This window comes from Erythrolamprus reginae, chromosome 3 (assembly GCF_031021105.1).
Source record: "Erythrolamprus reginae isolate rEryReg1 chromosome 3, rEryReg1.hap1, whole genome shotgun sequence".
NCBI lineage: Eukaryota > Metazoa > Chordata > Lepidosauria > Squamata > Dipsadidae > Erythrolamprus > Erythrolamprus reginae.
In genome coordinates, this window is record NC_091952.1 from 83601600 (window position 1) to 83622994 (window position 21395).

At 37.9% G+C, this 21395-nt stretch overlaps 1 protein-coding gene across 4 annotated transcripts in view; it reads right to left on the minus strand.

Moving 5' to 3' along the window:
* The window catches only part of DOCK7 (dedicator of cytokinesis 7), a 170803-nt gene that overhangs the window by 40325 nt on the left and 109083 nt on the right, over window positions 1-21395 (minus strand). For all 4 annotated transcript variants that reach the window (XM_070746052.1, XM_070746051.1, XM_070746050.1 and 1 more), the window contains 10 exons: window positions 20891-21031; window positions 20614-20727; window positions 19781-19951; window positions 18298-18437; window positions 15151-15320; window positions 11979-12133; window positions 9692-9874; window positions 8855-8990; window positions 7244-7340; window positions 2839-2935 (listed from right to left, as the gene is read on the minus strand). In XM_070746052.1, the coding sequence (XP_070602153.1) occupies window positions 2839-2935; window positions 7244-7340; window positions 8855-8990; window positions 9692-9874; window positions 11979-12133; window positions 15151-15320; window positions 18298-18437; window positions 19781-19951; window positions 20614-20727; window positions 20891-21031 (1404 nt within the window). The remainder of the gene's footprint in view (window positions 1-2838; window positions 2936-7243; window positions 7341-8854; window positions 8991-9691; window positions 9875-11978; window positions 12134-15150; window positions 15321-18297; window positions 18438-19780; window positions 19952-20613; window positions 20728-20890; window positions 21032-21395) is intronic.

The window sequence follows — 21395 nt, forward strand, 5'->3', positions numbered from 1 at the left end:
CATATTTAAATGTTTCAATCATGTCCCCCCTTTCCCTTCTGTCTTCCAGACTATACAGATTGAGTTCATTAAGTCTTTCCTGATACGTTTTATGCTTAAGACCTTCCACCATTCTTGTAGCCCGTCTTTGGACCCGTTCAATTTTGTCAATATCTTTTTGTAGGTGATGTAATCACCTGTTTATCATCTTTATCTCTTTTGACCCACACCTCCTTCCCTTCTTATCCCCACCTTTTTTAAAATGTGAAATTTAATAAACTATTTTTTTAAAAACCACTATCTGTATGCACTTTGACGCATATGCTGAAGAGGACTGAAGCAGATCTTCAACAACACGTGAGCTTATCTCCCAGACCACAGTTATGACTAGCTGGGGAATTCTGGAACTTGCAGTCCACACATCTTAAACTTGCCGAGTTTGAAAAACACTGCCCCAAAGGCTAACAACTGAGAAGCTTGATGATTATAAGCTCAAAAGATTATATTCTACAGCAAGGAGGGAGGGAATATCGATACATTTTTAATCGTATGTGTATTTGCTTGAGAAGAATTCCCAACAATATGGAAATAGTTCACTAATAAATTGCGGGACTTGTTATTTACAAGGAAACAAATGAATAATAAAAGAAGAAGAAAGACCATCAAACTTCCTTTCATTTTATGTTCAAACATTTCTTAGCCTTTTGGGCCAATGATTCTCATATACGAGAACCGTTGCAATCCTGCCAGATTGGAAGGATTATATAAGATAATCACCGACCTATCCATTGAATATCACTATAAAATATATTCAACCTAGTAACTTTAATTATTCCCTGCTTTATCTTAATATCTTTAATAATCCTTTTTTACATTCCACCAATTGTATACTTTCTCCCAAGTTTTACAGAACTCCGTTTCTACTTGATTGTTCAACAGTCTCGTCATCATATCTAATTCTGCACATTCCATAATCTTTCTTAAGACCTCTTCGTCTTTTGGAATTTCTTTTTCTTTCAATTTTTGTGCAAATGCTATTCTTGCCGCTACTAATATATGACTTATTAAATAGTATATTTCTTTTTTATATTTAACATCAGTAATACCTAATAATACCTAATAAAAAAAATTCTGGGCTCTTCTTAATTTCTTGTTTTGTAATTTCCTTTAACCATTTTTCTACCTTATTCCAATAGATCTTAGATTTTGGGCATGTCCACCACGCATGAAAATATGTGCCAATTTCTTTTTTACATTTCCAGCAAATAGGCGAGGCACTTGGAAACATCTTTGAAATCCTATCTGGTGGGAAATGCCATCTATAAAACATCTTAATTTGATTTTCTTTAAAGGAAATTGATTTAGTTATTTTCCAGTTATATAGCCAAACCTTTTCCCATGTATCTAAATTTATTTCCTTTGCAAAATTTTTACACCAGCTAATCATATTATCTTTCAATATCCAACCTGTCATCTTATAATTTATTAAATATTTATATAATTTCCCAATCAATTTTCCTTGGTTTTGGATTAATAATTTCCTGAGTGTATTATTATCCTTCTTGAAAATGAATATTCTCACGTCTTTTTGATATCTAGAGTTAATCTGGGCGTACTGCCACCAATCTATTTCCACCCCTGACTCCTGTAATTCTTGGTTTTTTTTCAGTTTTAATTTATTATCGAGTAAATCTCTATACAGTGTTCCCTTGATTTCCGCGGGGGATGTGTTCTGAGACCGCCCGCGAAAGTCGAATTTCCGCGAAGTAGAGATACGGAAGTAAATACACCATTTTTGGCTATGGACAGTATCACAAGCCTTCCCTTAACACTTTAAACACCTAAATTGCCATTTCCCATTTCCTTAGCAACCATTTACTCATCATTATTACTGATACTCACAATTGAATAAGACATTTAGTGATCCTGATATTTATAAACATTATTTATTAACAATAATTTTTTTTTTGTTATTTATTTGCAAAAATTATTAGTTTGGCGATGACATATGACGTCATTGGGTGGGAGAAACCGTGGTATAGGAAAAAAACCGCGGAGTATTTTTTAATTAATATTTTTTGAAAAACCGTGGTATAGGCTATTCGAGAAGTTCGAACCCGCGAAAATTGAGGGAACACTGTATTTCCATATTTTCCCTTCTTTTAACAAATTAGGATGGGAGATGGCTTCTATCGGTGAGATCCATTCTGGCATTACTAAAAATGCAGTCATGCTTTACCAATTTCCCTTAGCAATGAAAATCCTGGTCTCAATTGCATTCTTAAACCAGCATTCTTACCATATATAGTTAGCATACATGGTTAGCAGAGGGAGCAGGAATTATACCTCTGTCTCCAATATTTCACTCAGTTTCTATATTGGTTGTAGATGAAGGAAGGGACTTTTACCTACTGCTACAATGGACATGATGGAGCAGAAGGACTTCATGGATCTCTGTGACAGAAGACTGTCTCACAGGACTTGGCAAGTCTGAACCGACATAAACCAGGACAAGAAATCTAGTCCCATCAACTGGACTCAGGTAAAGTTTTCCTCTTAGTTGCTTATGTAACAGATCTTCTCCTTTGCCATCAAGGTAGTCCACTTTCCTCTCTAGGTTTTCAAGGAAGATGAGACTCTCATATTTCTGTGGTCATTTAAGAAACCTAGCTCTCCCCATAGCAAGTTAGTATCAATGATTGGCTTATTTATAAAAGTAGCTGTGATGTCAATCCATTTGCAATATGCTTTTGAAGGAGGCATTCTGAAATATTATGTTTTGTACAGAAAAACAACAGCACATGTTGCATTCAGGCCATTAGAAATTACAGTATGTCAAATACTCCTTAGTATCCTCACCTGCACAATTATTTCTAAGGTATCCAATATGATCAGATTGGCTTCTGTTGCCAAGTTACCATCAATAAGTGCTTCATGTTCAATCTCTGCCCGGGACCTGGTAGAAGTAAAATAAATACTAAAAATCCATGTTCCTTCAAAACATAAAACAAAGCAAAGCAAACAAATGTCAATCTCCTTAGAAAATAGCATGCCTTCTAAAACCACTCCCATAATAAAAACAAAAGTTCCAAAAAGGAGAAAATAAAATAACTAATCGGTTTCTTGTTGTCTTTTTGTAATTTTAAAATCGTGCATGGGATTTGAAGATGCTGTAGAACAACTTCATCTCCAAAGAGTAAAATTGGGCTAGATGGACCAATAATCTAGCTATTTTGGAGACACATTTTTTTCTGGTAAATACAGATAAAACAGAGGCAAATGCATACGCACAGAGATGAAAAAAGACAAATTAATAGATAACGACCAGCTTAAATGAGATAATATTTTGACTGAAATAGAACCAGAAAGCTGATGTGTTTCCACAATGGAAACCATATTTTTGCTGCACCAGTTAATAGGTTTTTACCTAATTATAATTTAGGTTTTCATTAATCCACTATTCTTTCAAAGGTTGCTTGGGAAACAACCCAGTTGCAGCTTTACCAAATTGTTTTTGCAACCACTTCTGATGTTATTGGGACTGTTAAAACATTCCCAGACTTTTGTTTTGATAGCATAAGGATGATTATTTTATAGTCCTCATCCCACTATGCCTTATATAGTTACATTTTTCTTTTAGTTTTCCTACTAGGTCAAAAGACTAAATGATTCCAACTGTTTCTTTATCTAAAAAGAATGATTAAAATTATAACCATTCTGTCAGTACAATTTTAAGTCCCTTTAAGATGGGGGGAAAAAACCCCAACATTTTATTTGTAACAGTGAAAATGGCTTTCCATATTTCATAATGTGAACACAGGGTGGTGCTGTGTGAATAGGTGTCTTCCTAAAATACCTGGGTGATAAAAATGGAAATTTACATCTGGCAGATATCTTTGTTTTGCTAAACTATTCTTAAATGCAACCTGCTTTTAAAAATCTGATGATTCCTCACAAACAGTACATTACACTGCTCCAAACTAGTTGCAGACAATCTCCAGTTGTTTGTGGAATGTCAATGCTAAAAACCTCAGAAGAAAAACAGCATAGTTTGATTTTAAGTGAAGAATTTTATTGTTTCAAAAGTAAAGGCTGGCCCTGATCCACACTGGCTTCTACTGGTCTTATGAAACCATAGCCATAGCCGAGAGTTGAAGGCTACATATCTGGAAACTATCCAGACGTCTCAAATTCACACTGACATGAACCTGGTATCCAGACATTACAGCACTCCTTTTGGGTGCTCTGCAATACATTTTTGTATGTCTGGCTTTAAAATTAATGGTTCTATGGCCAAGAAAATTATTTTCAGAATTTAGTAAGCAACTTGGGTTCTAAATATATTGTGATCACTCACTTTTAAGATCTCCTTTAACTCAATTATTCTGGAGCAGAGAAAGAAGAGCTGATTTCCTTGCTCAATGTGTCTTTCTCAAGTTTTCACTCATTACAGATTGTTTTAATCTCCACCTACCACTTTTAACTGCTGCAAGATTTACCCAGATCATGGCACAAATTTATTAATTACGTAGCCTGTAGCATAAATGTTGTTCCAGCAGAAAAATACATTTCTTATAAATAAATATGTCCTATGACACCAAACCTTGAAAAATATCATCGGAAATAATTTAGCCCTTAGTACAATAGTACAGTGTTTCCCAACCTTGGCAACTTGAAGATATTTGGACTTCAACTCCCAAAATTCCCCAGCCAGCGAATGCTGGGTGGGGAATTCTGGGAGTTGAAGTCCAGATATCTTCAAGTTGCCAAGGTTGGGAAACACTGCAGTAGTAAATTTCCCCCATTGGTGGTGGTATATGGCAGGGCCCCTAGGCTCTCTTGTCAATTTTTTCCAAAATCTCATCTACAGCAAATTTCAAAAGTATTAAAGATACAATTCATTTGGCATACAGAGCTGTTTATGACCCTTATCACAGGTGTTAAGGGAATACGAGACCATATGCTAGATATGCAATAATCACATAAGAATACAGACATGCCTCGTGCTACAAAACAGGAAACTTTTTTTGTAGCAGAATGTTCGCACTCTCTCTTTTTATAGCCAAATTATTTCACAAAACAACTTCTGCAAAGCATCTCAATCTACCAGGATCTGGGGATAAAAAGCATGCCAGCCAGGCAAAGCTATAATTTTTACAGCTAATTAACCCTAATGTTTCAAATTCCAGCAATTCCTGATATAACAATTACTGCAGTAACACACAGGCATATAAAACCTCTGCAAAGCATCAAAAAACATACAGCTGCAATAACAAAATAGGCAAAAGTACAAAGTGACAACTGAAAAACAAAACAAAACAAAACCCATAGCAGGCTACCAAGGCTACAATACCTGATTGGTTTGTGGCTTCTAAAAATACAGCGCATGTAGAAAAATAATTAAAGTCATGGATTAGGGTAAGAAAGAAGCAATTTTTAAACTCCAGAATACTCTAATGAATATCCTAATACTCTAGTGACTGATGGCATATATATTTCCTGCTTGTACTATTTATGGATCTTGGCTGTATCTAATAGGATATCATATCAGTTTTTACTACAGCAAAGATTACTTTCTTATACAGGGTAACTCCCAATTTACAACAGTTCATTTAGTGAGCGTTGAGTTACAATATCATTTTAAAAAAATGACTTATGACTGTTGTTCACAGTTTTGACCACTGCAGCATTTCTCATGGTCATTTAATCAAAATTCAGACCATGGCAACTGACTCATTTACAGCATATTTATGATGATTTATTTATTTATTTTTATTTATTTGTTTGTTCGTTTGTTTGCTTTGTCCAATACACAATAATACACAATGAGAATATAGTTGAGAAGATGTAGGAGATATAGGAGAGACTATAGGACACGGGATGGATGGCACTCTAGTGCGCTTATGTACGCCCATTACTGACCTCTTAGGAATCTGGAGAGGTCAACTGTGGATAGTCTAAGGGTAAAGTGTTGGGGGTTAGGGGATGACACTACAGAGCCCGGTAATGAGTTCCACGCATCAACAACTCGATTACTAAAGTCGTATTTTTTACAGTCAAGTTTGGAGCGGTTAATATTAAGCTTGAATCTGTTGTGTGCTCTTTTGTTGTTGTGGCTGAAGCTGAAGTAGTCTTTGATAGGCAGGACATTGCAGCATATGATCTTATGGGCAATACTTAGATCATGTTTAAGGCGTCATAATTCTAAGCTTTCAAGACCCAGGATTGTAAGTTTAGTTTCGTAAGGTATTCTGTTTCGGGTAGAGGAATGAAGGGCTCTTCTAGTGAAGTATCTTTGGACATTTTCGAGGGTGTTAATGTCAGAAATGTGGTATGGATTCCAAACAGATGAGCTGTATTCTAGGATGGGTCCCAGGATTATGGGATCCCTTTTTGCGACCTTCTGACAAGCAAAGTCAATGGGGAAGCCAGCTTCACTTAACAACCAGTTTACTATCTTAACAACCAGAATGATTAACTTAAGAAATGTGGCAGGAAAGGTCATAAAATGGGGCGAAATTAACAGATGTCTCACTCAGCAACAGAATTTTTGAACTCAATTGTGGTTGTAAGTCAAGAACTATCTGTAATAGTAGTAGTAAATAGTAATTTAACATAATCCAACTGGTCTATTCAAAAGTCCCATTGAATTCAACATTTAATTTCCAGATACATGGGAATAAAATTGCTTTAAACTAAGCTTGCACAGGCATTTCTGCCGTATAAATCTCAGCAACTGGTCAGGTCCCACATAGTTGGCCTTGTCCAGGTTCCATCACAATGTCACTTGGCGGGGCCAAGGGGAAGAGCCTTCTCTGTGGGGGCCCTGGCCCTCTGGAATCAGCCCCCCCCCCCGAGATTCGCACTGCCCCCACCCTCCTTGCCTTCCGTAAGAGTCTTAAGACTCACTTATGTCGCTAGGCTTGGGGCATTAGATCTCAGGCCCCCTGGCCAGTGAATGTTAAGTATGGCTGAGGATTTTTAAAATATTAGGGATTTTAGCTTAGTTATCTAGTTAATTTATTGGTTTGTCATTGTATTTTTTTAGTCTTCAGGGAAAGGTGGCATAGAAATCCAATAAATGAACAAACAAAGAAATAAATAAATTTAACCCCTTTCAAAGCCATAATGTGAGAAATCCTTGCTTAATCAGTGTCTAAATCTGTCCATATTTTAGCCCACTAAACTTCAAAGGAGACAACAAGCCTCTATATACGCTATGCCAGGTGCTCAATCTATTAACATCAGGAAAAGACAACATTACTTGTCCAGTTTTTCAGTGTTCTGCCTCCAATGCGTCATGTCCTTTCGCCACCTCAGGTTCTCTTGACTTCCAAAAGCACTTCCGGAAGGACTTCTTTCTGCCAGGGAATTATAATATTTAATAAAATAAAACAACTATTTCCATGCAATTCCTGTCAGCCTAGAAGTTCAAAAGCATGCAAGTGTGAGTAGATAAATAGGTACCACTTTGGTGAGAAGGTAACGGCATTCCATGCGCCTTGCTGGTTGCGCAAACCCAGAATGTCTTCAGACAAAGCTGAAGTTCCCTCAGCTTAGAAATGGAGATGAGCATTGCCACATAAGAATCAGACACAACTGGACAGAGGAAACCTTTACTTTTGCTCAAGCAATAATTAATTTTGGTAAATGTTACTGTTCAGTTTCCCAGTTATAACTTAGTACAATGATGAGGACTGCCTCCATGGCATAGGGAATGAATGAATTAATGAAAAGGATAAAATGTATCTATCTATCTATCTATCTATCTATCTATCTATCTATCTATCTATCTATCTATCTATCTACCGACTGACCTACCTACCTATCTACCTACCTATCTACATACAGTATCTATCTATCTATCTATCTATCTATCTATCTATCTATCTATCTATCTATCTATCTATCTATCTATCTATCTACCGACTGACCTACCTACCTATCTACCTACCTATCTACCTACAGTATCTATCTATCTATCTATCTATCTATCTATCTATCTATCTATCTATCTATCTACCTACCTACCTACCTACCTACCTACCTATCTATCTACCTACAGTATCTATCTATGTATCTATGTATCTATGATTTATTTATTTATTTATTTATTTATTTATTTATTTATTTATTTATTTATTTATTTATTTATTTATTTATTTATTTGATTTTTATGCCGCCCTTCTCCTTAGACTCAGGGCAGCTTACAACATGTTAGCAATAGCACTTTTTTAACAGAGCAAGGCTATTGCCCCCACAATCCGGGTCCTCATTTTACCCACCTCGGAAGGATGGAAGGCTGAGTTAACCTTGAGCCGGTGATGAGATTTGAACCGCTGACCTTCAGATCTACAAGTCAGTTTCAGTGGCCTGCAGTACAGCACTCTACCTGCTGCGCCACCCCGGCTCATGTATCTATGTATCTATCTATCTATCTATCTATCTATCTATCTATCTATCTATCTATCTATCTATCTATCTATCTATCCATCCACCCTATCTAATCTCTCCTCTCTCCCTCTGTGTATATGGGTGTGTGTTCTGATCATGAATAGGTATTAACAAATTGAAGACAATGGTGCTCATCATATGGAATTTTAATCAGAGGCAGACTTCAGTATTTTATGGCTCCAAGGCCAACATCCCTGTCCAGCCCATGTAAATTTCTTTTATTTTGAAGGCAACTTTCGCCTACAATTTACGTATGTACATGTATACACACCTTCACAGCCCTATTTGTTCGGCCCAGCCCAAAAGTCCCACTTTCTCACATGGCACCTTCGAAAAATTAATTGTCCATCCCTGGTTGGAAGTGATAATGCATGAATAGGAAATTTCCTTCTTTCAACTTTAAAAGCACGAATCCACTTACCCAATTGTCCTCTGCTTCTTCGTACCATTTCTTGCCTGGCTCCAATGCTCCCAAGTATAGCTTCTTCAAGTTTGGCCCGCATATCTTTTGACTTCTTAAAAGTCAGACTGTTCATTCTTTCAAAAACTTTCTTCCCCTAGATGTTTCGCAAAAGGACAAGAATATAAAAGAAGAACATTTTCTTTCTAAAGAGGTTCTTTCTAAAAAAATAAATATTAAAAAGATGAGACGTTCTATAAAATGAAAGTAATATTAAAGGACAAACCAGAGTTGCCCTTGTTTCATCCAGAGATAAACTTGCAAAGGGTAATGTGAGGAACATAAAAAAGCATTAGAGGAACTAATTCTGGTATCTTTTAGTGGAAAATGCTGTTTTAGAACAGAATTTAACAGAAAACGGTATTTTATGGATTTGTTTTAATCACTTTTAATATTACCTACCCAAAGGAACATATTGTAAATGGGCAGCCATATAAATCTGATAAATAAACAAATGAATTTGATAGACATATTTACAATATTAATACAAATCTGCTCGGTCAGTCAAATCTCAGAATCTTGAATTTACATTTACAATTCAGGCATCTTCCAGCTAAGTGCACTCATTATCATTCTTATGAAGAAGAAAAATTATACAGTTCATGTGTCATTCAATATTTTCTGGAAGTATTCAGTGCAAATTCAGGCTCAAGAAAATCGTGCAGGATCAACAAAAGCTTAAATGTCTGAAAAAGTTCAACTGCCAATATAATTTTAAGACTTACACTGTGCAAACTTTTGAAGAAGGCCCATCTCCAATCAAAGGTGCACATTTTTAAGTAGGCAGTGTTGTTTTACCTTATATTCAAAGCAGGAAATGCAAAGATAAAGCAAATCCAACAAGCGATTGAGCTGCAGCACAGAGAGATCTGTGAACCATTTCTGCAGAACGCTTTCGTCAGCATTCTTCAGGACCCACAAGAGGCAGATCAAAAGGTTCCGACTGGAATCAGCTGAAAATGTTGAGTGTTGCCTACCGGCCTGGATTCAGAGACAGAAGAGATCAAAACTGTGGTTAGTGCTTTGGTTCCGAAATAAACCTAGTTCAACTAAAGGAAAGTTTTGTGTTCTTTTGCAGCTTTTGAGAAAGGCATGCAAGCTATTCAGATAGACCTAATGCCATCCTGCTTAGGGTATGACTCTGTAATAAATGGTGCATAGTATTTCGCCCCCACCCCCAGTGTGACTGTGGGGGTCCCATGTCAAATTGTAGATCACAGTGTGACCAGCTATAAGTTGAGGGCATATACCAGTCAAGTGTGTAGGTTTTTTTTTAAAGCTCATAAACGGTGCTGAGATTCAATGCTTTGATGGCCTAGAACAGTGATGGCGAACCTTTTTTTCCTTGGGTGCCAAAAGCGTGCAGGTGCCCATAATTCGATGCCTGGGGAGGGCAGAAATGGCCCCCACCCCCGAGGTCCTCTGGAGCCCAGAAACTCTCCTGCCCCCCTTCCCCAAGGCCCTCTGGAGGCCAGAGTTTTTCTGGTGGGCCTGTCCACCCCACCCCCCCGGCTCCAAAGGCTTACATGGAGCCTGGGAAGGCTGAAAACGCCCCTCAGAGGCCCACCAGAAGCAGAAAACGTCTTCCAGAGCCTCTGTGAAAGCCAAAAATCAGCTGTCTGGCACCCATGTGCACACACAGGAGCTGAGCCTGGGCAATGGGTCACGTGCCGGCAGATAGGATTCCGTGAGCCACCTGTGGCACGCGCGCCATAGGTTCGCCTTCACTGGCCTAGACACTGGTATTTGAACATAGATCTTTTTAACATTTATATTTTATTGTGGTTTTCTAATCTACATGAAATTTTAATATATACTGCCATGGATATGTACGATATGTAATATGCTATATAAACAATAGCAAGGTGCGGATAAGTCTCTTGACAAGTTTCAAAATGGAAATAAAACTTTTATATCTTGATCATCCCAAAGGTCCTTCTTCAAAAGGCAACTGGATTTTATTTTTGCTTGAAGATATTTCACTTCCTGTCCATGAAGCTTCTTTAGTTCTGAAGTGAAACATTTTCAAGGAAAAATAAAAATTAAGTCCAGTTGTCTTTAGAAAAAAAGTACATTTGGGACCGCCATGACCTGAATGATTGAAAATCTCCATGGACAGTTATATCTTTGTTGTGGTTAGCTCTGGCCCAGCTCCTGCCCCAAGGACTGTGGATGTGGGGGAGACATCCACATGCTGCAGGCCTGTTTTGCCCCTGGTGGAATCTGCTGATGAAGGCTCCTCTGACCAAGAAGACATGAGTGACAGGGAGGAGGAGAGTGTGGCAGACAGCTCAGAAGGAGATCAGTTATCTAGCTCCTCCTTGGATTCAGAACAAGAGTTAATGATACAGCCACGCATGAGGAGAGCGATGCATAGGCAACAACAACTGAGAGATTATTATCAAAGAAAATGAGGCCACCTGTGGTTGGGTGGGGCTGTGGTGATTAGTGAGGCTGCTATAAATAGCAGCCTGTGGGTTTGGCCATTGTGGAGGATTATCTGATCGTTGTGTTTCGTGACTGCTTTACTGACTTTGACCTTTTGTGTGCTGATTTTTCCCCGCTTTAAAACTAAACCAGAGCAAAGTGTGTTTCACTTTGTGAAAGAAGAAGGACTGTGAATTGCCTCACAGCTGCAAGCTAAGTATCACAGAACTGATAAGGGACTTGTACAAATTACCAGTTTGTTTGGAGACCAAAGTGCTCTTTGCTATACCAAAAGAGGGCTTAGGTTAAGTGACTTTTCATTATAAAGAACATTGTTTTGAATTTTCAAACGTGTGTGTGTGTCTGAAATTTGTACCTGTGAATTTTTGGGAGGATTCTACCAGAGAGCCCGACAGAACAATCTTTAAGGCACTGCCTTAAAATATCAAACTATCACATTATTGTGCTAGTTTCCCAAAGAACCAAAACAATAATTTTCCAGTATTATCATCTTCCCTTATTTATTATTTAGTTTCCATGAAATATGTTAACAATAGTGGCATCATTTCATGACATGGCATTCACCCAGCCTTTGTTTTATGAATGCAGATTTCCAAATATTTGTAGTTAGATCTATTGTAGGAGGATGTTTTTGTACCGTTGATGTGAGGAGAAAACTGGTAGGCCGGGTGAGCTGCGGGACAGACGTTCCTGCAATGGCCATAGCAACTGTCTGACTGATCATGTTCCCACCCTCACTTTCACAATCCTCCACTGCGACGCAGCTTGGTCTTCCACGCTGGTTGTGACTTTCTGCAGCGAAACAAGCCAATTTCAATGAAATGAAACATTAATGCGGTTGCTTTAATACAGTTACATGGGATACGGACACTTAATAGCAAAACACAGAAAAGTTTTGCATTAGATGGCATATAAATAACCCAGAATCCCACTAAAAAGGGCTATTTTAGTCATCTAATCCAATTAAAATTAAAATTAATTACACTGGTACCTCGGTTCTCGACCACAATTCGTTCCAGAAGTGTGGTCGAAAACCGATTTGGTTGAGTACCGAATTAATTTATCCCATAGGAAATAATGGAAATGGATTTAATTGCTTCTCAGCCCCTGTTGACTCCCTGGGAACCAATTAAATCTATTTTCTTTATTTCCTATGGGATAAAAAATCTGAGGAGCTCTATAAGCGCTCTAAGCTGCAGGAAGGGTGGGGGCGGCTGCAATCCCAGCAGCTTCGGGGGGCTCCTTTCCTCAGTGCTTCTTCTTGTTACCTGTAGGCAGCTGCACCAACTTTCTCCTTCCTGGCGGCGGCAACGGCGGCGGCTTCCCTTCAAGTAGCAACAGCGCCGGGAACGTCACGTAATGAAGGGAAGCTGCTGGAGCGGCGGCAACTGCTGAGATGTCCGATATCCGAATTTTTGTTCGGATACTGAAGGAAATTTTTGCTGAAAATTTTGTTCAGTATCCGAAATGTACGACAACCAAGGCATTCGAGAACCGAGGTACCACTGTATTCCTAATTATTCTAAACATTCTAGCAGAATTTATAATTAAATGCAGAATTTATAATTAAATGCAGAATTTATAATTAAATCTACAGTCTGGGAGGGTAGCAATAGGTATCGGCCGTTGGTGACACATCGTTTTTGGTATTTAAAGACTCCAGACAGGGGTGTCAAACTCTAGGCCCACGGGCCGGATGCATCATGCACTGGCCTCTCCCCTCCCCAGTTTAGCAAAGGGGAGGGGGAGTCCCGATACGTCACGTGACGACTCAAGTTTGAAACTTCTGCTCTAGAATGTTTAGGTCAAGAGTAGGCAAAGTTGGCTCTTCTATGACTTGTGGGTTTCAACTCCCAGAATTCCTGAGCAAATCATGCCAGCTCAGGAATTCTGGGAGTTGAAGTCCACATGTCATAGAAGAGCCAACTTTGCCTACCTCTGGTTTAGGTAATCATTCTTAAATGGGGGGAAAGAATGATGTCACTTTCTATTTATTTATTGCCCCTTCACGCAAGTTACTCTAGTAGGTCTTTACTTGTCAGAAGTTCATAGTGATTGCATGACTCTGGGAGGCTGCATAAATACATGCCAGTTGCCAAGCGTCTGAATTGTGATCATGTGACTATGCGGATGTTGCAATGCTTGTGAGTACGAAAAACCAGTCAGAAGTCTTTTTTCCCCCAGTGTCGTCGTAACTTTGAACGGGCACTAAATCACTATAAGTCAAGGACTACCTGTACAGCTTGCATTCATTTCCTACTCTGTGGTTAGTTGACTTACAACAGTTCTTTTCATGACCATTCAAAATTACAATGGCACTGAAAAGAGTGGTTTATGGCCATTGTTCACACTTACGACCATTGCCGCATCTCCATGGTCACATAATTAAAATTCAGATGCTTGACAACTACCTCTTATTTATGACCATTGCAGCAGCGGTGTCAGCATTCCAAATAACATCCGAGAAATAAATCAGAATCCAAACCTTGGCCTTCTTCCAAGTTCCAATTTATTAGTCCTCGGAGAAGGGTGGCATACAAATCTAATAAATTATTATTAATTAATAATTAAATTTATTATTATTAACAGAGCCATGTTGGTTACAAACTCTAGTCATCCCGATACTAACTTGCCCTACAGTTCTCCACCCAGGTTAAGGTTCATCCCTCGTTCCCACACCCACAAGTTCATCACATGTGTTAGTACAGGGTACATGGTTGTTAGGGATTGCCATTGTAAACTGCATATTGTACACTTGAACCAAACTTGTACTTAAAGAGTTAATGTGCACTTAAAGGGTTAACTTGTACTTGAAGAGTTAATATTCAAGGCTGTTTCGTCACTTCCTCATTGAAGCTTTTGCTCGGTCATTCCTTTACTTTTGCCTGAGAGAAGGGGGAGTTGTGTCTAAGCTCCATGCTTGTATAAGCTTTGTGCTTATTATCTATATTGTATTTTAGCTTCGTGCTTATTATCTATATTGTATTTTGCTTTGTGCTAATCTTGTAATTGCTGAGTGCTTATTATTCTGTATTTGCTTCGTGCTTATTCTGGATTGTTTATATTTTGTTCATATGTAAATAATACTTATTTAACTAAGTCTGTGTCTTGGCTTTATCACACATCCACACTCTGTTAAAATTCTCTGCTCGGTGTTGTCGAAGGTTTCATAGTCTAACTGAGACAAGCCAACAACATGGATCACTCTGGTTGCCTCAACGTCCACAATCCTCCCATGTACTTCTGACTGGTGCGGAATAAAAGATGACCTTGAATCTTCTGGAAATAATTTGTTGTGGCTAGTATTTTTCCCTCTCATGCAACCACACCTCCCTAATTCCCATAGTATTTTTCTACTTGTGGCAAGGCAAAATGATGGCTTGGGGCTGACAAGCAGTGGGTGACAACCAGTTCTTAGAACAGGTCTGCCCACCCACTTGTGACACTTCTGTGCATGCACAGAAGCATAGTGAGTGCATATGCAAACCGGCGATAAAATATTTTACAATATTTTGTAACCCACCACTTCGCTGCAAGGTCCCAAGGTCATGTGATCCCCCTTTGCAATCTCCTTACAAGCGAAGCCGATGGGGAAGCCAAATTCATTTAATAACTGGGTTACTAACTTAACAACGGCAATGATTCACTGTGTGTTTGATGTGGAATTGCAAAGGCAAATAGGCATTTCAAGGACACATTCAAGTTTTTGGATGCAGTTTAGAAACTCTTTTAAAGAAACCCAATTTGCTGCTTTCACTGAATATAGTATTCAAGTAGCAGTGCAGTTAATGGGTGAGCATACCAAATACCTGTGAAATCATACAGCTGAGGCACACTCTCCATGATCACTCCAATCAGAGGCAAGTACAGAGTAGCCACCCTGGCTTTTACTTGTGGGTCAGAGTACCGTGGGTCAGAGTCATGGCTAGATAGCAAATTGTGTACCATGTTGATGACTTTCTTATGCAATCCAAACAAACTATTTAAAAAAAAGAGATAGTAGGATGAGTTAATAGTTTTAGAGCAGATATGGCATGGTAAACACACATATACACACACTCACAAATTTGACTGCTTTCAATTATATTCCTTATTTTATAATTTCTTTTTTTCAGTTTCATCTCATCCTTTATTTGGCTAATCTGAAACAATATAGCAAATATATTGCAGAATTAGAATTAACTTCTTAAACTAGAATATGAAAAACGAGCCAATATTAGCCATTTGATTCTGCGTCCTTAGCTCCAGACACAAAATGTAGATGGTGGTTAATATATAAATTGATCTGCAGATAAATTGTTATTTTTATGATGTGGATTTATAAAAAAAGGAGAGGAAAAGAGAAAAAAGAAGATACACAAACAAAAAAGAGGGGGAAAGGGGGAAAACACAAACACTCCAATCATTTACAATAATTTACAAACATCATTAGAATTTTTTTAATGTCCAATGTTTCCTTCATTTAATGCACTCCATCATTTTAAAAGTACTAATCATTATTAAAACATTATACGAATATCAACTGCAACGGTCAGCATGGTATATAAGTCAGAAAATAAGATTAAGAATTACAGGAAATTCTATCTAAGCAAATTAAGACTTTATACTAAGAGAAACCCACCTCTCAGATATGGAACAATCCCATATATGGAATTGCAATCCAAAAATATTTCCAAGTGGAATTGCATTCTGTTTCAGTTTTATTTTTGAAATATTTTAGACACATAGGCATACACCAAGAACTTAATTAGATATTCTTCTGCAGATTGAATGAGTATAGTTTCCAAAAGGAAGTGTGGATTACTTTTGTAGCACTTGCCACAAATAAAACCAATTCAGCATTCTTTGTGAGAAAATAAGAGTTAGTCATTCTGAGAGGGTTTTTTGATGCTTAGTACTTTCAGTTTTAAATGATTGATTGTTTTAACAACTTTGCTTCTTTCTATTCTTGCCCATTTTTACTTTTTTGCATTGATGGCTGTAGCAAGAGTTAACCAAAGGTTAACTCTCAGAACCACAAAGTAGCAGAACGTAATGGTGTTTATTCCCAGCCATAGTAAATCACAAACAAATAATTCCCTCACCACTGTCAAACTATTCACTAAGGCTGCATTACTATTACTATTAGTTTTTCTCATCATTCCTATCACTCATCTCTCCCACAGACTGTATGACTGTAACTTGTTGCTTGTATCCTTATGATTTATATTAATATTGTTTCCTGATTGTTTACTTGACCCTATGACAATCACTAAGTGCTGTACCTCATGATTCTTGTCAAATGTGTATTTTCTTTTATGTATATTGAGAACATATGCACTGAAGACAAATTCCTTGTGTGGCCAATCACACTTGGCCAATAAGGAATTCTATTCTATTCAAACAATGTTAATTAGTCTGACGGAAGTCTGTCACAGTCTTTTCAAAGAAGGCTGACAAGCACCAAATTTTATCTCTGTTGACACACTTCCAAAGACCTAATTGGCAAAGAGCTTTGCAAGGCCAAACAGAACATGGAGCCAGAACGGAGCTACTGAGTTACACCAACCAGAATTGAACAAAGTTGCTTTCTGCAATGACCACATCAGTTTGCCCCACTTTTATGTCTTATGGGAAGGGCCAATCATCTCCAAACCTTACTCCTGAGTAGTCCTTTTCTTCCATAACTTTGTGCCTTCTGCCAGCTCTGCACATGAACACATTGGAAAAAGGCTCCTTCGGTTCCTCTGCCTTGCTCATAACAGCCTCTGGAGGCTCTGGAGTCAGCACAGAACTCCCAGAGGGTCGGGGCCCCATGGCTGGCTCCACCATAGAGCCTTCTCCAGACTCCAGGCCTGGCCGACAGTCCTCCCCTGTCTTCTCGCTACTCGACTCTGCTGCCAGCTCCGCAGGCCACTGGTGGACCACAACACTTAAGTTGAAGCATTCAACTTTATTACAGGTAGTTCTTGACTTACAATTCACTAAGTGACCATGTACACTGACAGCATATGCACCAAAAACAAATTCCTTGTGTGTCCAATCACATTTGGCCAATAAAGAATTCTATTCTATTCTAAACTTACAATTATCCTTAAAAATGAGACTTATGACCGTTTTTCAGTCATGATCTTTGCAGGTTACCAAAGGTAATCACACTGTAATCATCATAAATATGAGTCAGCTGCCAAGTATCTGAATTTTGATCAAATGACTCTAGGTATGTTGCACACATTGTAAGTGAGAAAAATGATCATGTCCCTTTTTTCAATTCTGTTGTAACTTTGAACAGTAACTAAATAAACTGGTGTATGTTGAATACTATCTATTCAACTATCTCAGCAAATTTAAAGAGTGGTTGAGTGTGAAAGGAACAAGGACTTGAGAAGAAATATATTCTTTCACAGTCCTGTTACAACACCCTTATGAGAGAGGAAATACCATATTTTTTGAATATAAGACATACCTTTTTCCTCTCTAAAAGAGACTGAAAATTTGGGTGCATCTTATACTCTGAATGTAGCTTTTTCTAAGTTTTTTCCCCCATCCCTAACAAGGTGCTAGCGATCTTCCTGGCTTGCAGGATTTTTTCATTGCTACTCCTATTTTTTTCCCAATGCTAAGTATTTGTAGGCCTGTTTTGCTTTTCCTTCCCAAAAAGGCTTTTTCAGCCCTAACGAGGTGCTAATGAACTTCCTGGCTTGCAAGCTTGTTTTCATTGCTACTCCAAAGTTTTTTCCCCAGCCCTAAGTCTTTGCAGGCTTGTTTTCATTGCTTTTCCTCCTGAAAAAGGCTTTTTTGCAACCCTAACCTGGGTATAAAATGATGTGCTGAAGCTGACCAGACTAAGGACACTAACCAGATGAATACAAGGTAAGTAGATTTTCCTCCCCCAAAACTAAGGCACATCTTATACTCTGAAAAATATGATATGTTTTAAATTATTATAGTCTGTTGGAAATGATTTTAAAATTTACCTATCTGCTTCAGGATCTAGAATGACAGCTAGCTCAGTAAGCACCAGTCCTGCTAAATAATGCTGTTGACGAAAAGGAACGGACAGCTCAAACATATTTGCAATCTTCTGATCCTGAACATTTGTTGAGAAGCCAGAACTCTGTAAAACAAAACAAAAAACTTCTTGTAGGTTTTATTATATGTATTTATCCTACTGGCCTTCATAACTTCCCATTATTTATTTATATAAATATATTCATAATAAAATAACAGTATGAAAGAATAAAAGCAACAAGAAAGAAATACGTTCAACTGTAGTTCAGCAAAATAATTTAATTAGAGATTTTATTACTATTCCACAGCTAAATCACCTCGAGGCTCGACTAATGTAATGCTCTCTACATGGGGCTACCTTTGAAAAGTGTTCAGAAACTTCAGATCGTGCAGAATGCAGCTGCGAGAGCAATCATGGGCTTTCCCAAATATGCCCATGTCACATCAACACTCCGCAGTCTGCATTGGTTGCCGATCAGTTTCCGGTCCCAATTCAAAGTGTTGGTTATGACCTATAAAGCCCTTCATGGCACCGGACCAGATTATCTCAAGGACTGCCTTCTGCTGCACGAATCCCAGCGACCAGTTAGGTCCCACATGGGGGAATTGAGATACTCTTTCCCCCTAGGCCTTTACAATTTTATGCATGGTATGTCTATATGTATGTTTGGTTTTTATAATAATGGGTTTTTAACTGTTTTTAGTATTGGATTATTATCATATGCTGTTTTATTATTGCTGTTAGCCGCCCCGAGTCTCCGGGGAGGGGCGGCATACAAATCCAATAAATAAAATAAAATAATAAATAAATATAATAGGGCTTGTTTACTGCAAATTAAAAAGGATTCCTGATATTTCTAGGTGGAATTTATGAACGGGGATCACATTATTATTATTATTATTATTATTATTATTATTATTATTATTATTATAATATTATTATTATTATTATTATTATTATTATAATATTATTATTATTATTATTATTATTATTATTATTATTATACAAATCATACATATCTAATAAATAAATTATCAAAATTATCATAATCATTATTATTATCATTATCATTGATATGTACTATTTGGTTTCCATTTTTATGCATGTAAAACAAATATTGGATATTCAAATTATAAATTTTAGAAATTAGATCGTTTAACAAGGATAACAATTCATGTTAAGACATGGTTTGCAATAACTATGTTGATAAGCTATAATTTATATATTAAGTCAAAATCAATCAAATAGCTGATTTATATTTATCACATCAAGTCAAAATCAATCAAGTAACAATTTGGTTTAACACAGCACAACTTTTTTAAAAATATTAAGTCTGCAATTAAAGGAGAGCAGAGCTAAAGACGATTCTAATTCTACATGTAATCCAACAGTCCATTGGATTATATTAGCCATCTAACACTACACTATACATTTGGTATATTACCCACCTGTGATGTTGCTGATGACACTGAAGGAGATGGAGAGGCAGGCGGTGTTAGTAAACTACATGGTAAATTCAGAGTAACATAATGCTCATGGCTACAGACAATCCGAAGGAAATCCAGCCTCAAGGACACTAGCGTGCTGGGGATTGGTAAAGAATAAAGCTTGGAGGATACCTTGTGAAATAGAAAAAGCAGAGTTAAAAAGTGTTAAGGCAGATCCATGTTCATGTAGACCAGTGTTTCCCAGCCTTGGCAACTTGAAGAAATCTGGACTTCAACTCCCAGAATTCCCCAGCCAGCATTCGCTGGCTGGGGAATTCTGGGAGTTGAAGTCCAAATATCTTCAAGTTGCCAAGGTTGGGAAACACTGCTCTAGACTATCAAAATAGAGAGCAAAGGTCAGGCACATTAAATTTGGTATTTTCATAAAAAATGAGCAAGACATTGTTACTTTCAATTTGATATTTAAACCATTTGAAGCATTTCCATGCCACTTAAGACTATATCTTTTCTGAGTACAATCACGCTGTTGGCCCAGAATATGTTCTATCTTCTCCAAAGTTCGTTTCCAACGTCAAGAGCCAAAAAGATGCTTTGGAGTCTACAAACTGACTCTAACAGTGGTAGCATGCCCAGTAACTGTTCATCAAATTAGGAGGGGAAGAGAGGAAAGACAGAATTTTGGCCTCTTTGGAAAACATCCTTCTGGTCAGATGCCACAATGTATTTTACTTCTGTTCCCCTCATTCTTGGACGTAGGCAACGCCAAGGATTTTCTACCCCGAGCCCAGGTCTATCTTAGATGCTCTCTTTTTACCTCGATTCTGCCACCATACCTGTTTGTAGTAAGTCTTAACAAGGCTAAAGACAAATCCTCTGTCCATGACAGACAACAGATCGTTGAGGAAAAATGCTAAACTAGTGTTGAGCCTTTCAATCATTTCTGTATCCTATATCAGAGGGGAAAAGGGAAAAAAAAGGAAAAGGACAGAATGTTTCAAAACAGAAGTTTTAAGTCGAGGCTCTTATCCAACTACTTGTCTGTTATTTAGAAATTATCTCTTCATATAGGGTGTACATTTGACAATAACAAAGCTGAATTGCTTCTATTACCTTCTGAAACCGGGAAACTATATCACTGGCGATTGTGCTGACCAGCGCAGCTATGTCATCCATGAAGCGCTCTGGAAAACGATTCTTCCTTGGGGCTTCGAGTTTGTCAGCAAAATATAAATGATGCACAATACTTTTTACCTGGAGGAAACATATATTACCACTCGCCATCACTTGCACAAAAAAGGTCAGCTGTGGATAGCAGTATGACTTGATACTATTCTCTAAACTAGATTTAATCATTATAACAGTTGGGAGAGGCTCCAGGTTGTCTTCTTTTCCCATTGATCTAACCAAGGGTGAAATGTTTCCGGTTCACTTGTGCCTGCCAGTCATAGGAGAGCAAGTCGCGAAGGGAGCAAAGCCTGTTTTGCATGTGCAGAGAGTAAAAGAACCCAAATGGTTAAGTCCGAGCAGGTGGGCGGTTGTGCGCTCCCTTCGTGACCGGCACTCCTACAACCAACAGGCACGAGTGAAACGGGAGCATTCCACACCTGGGTCCACA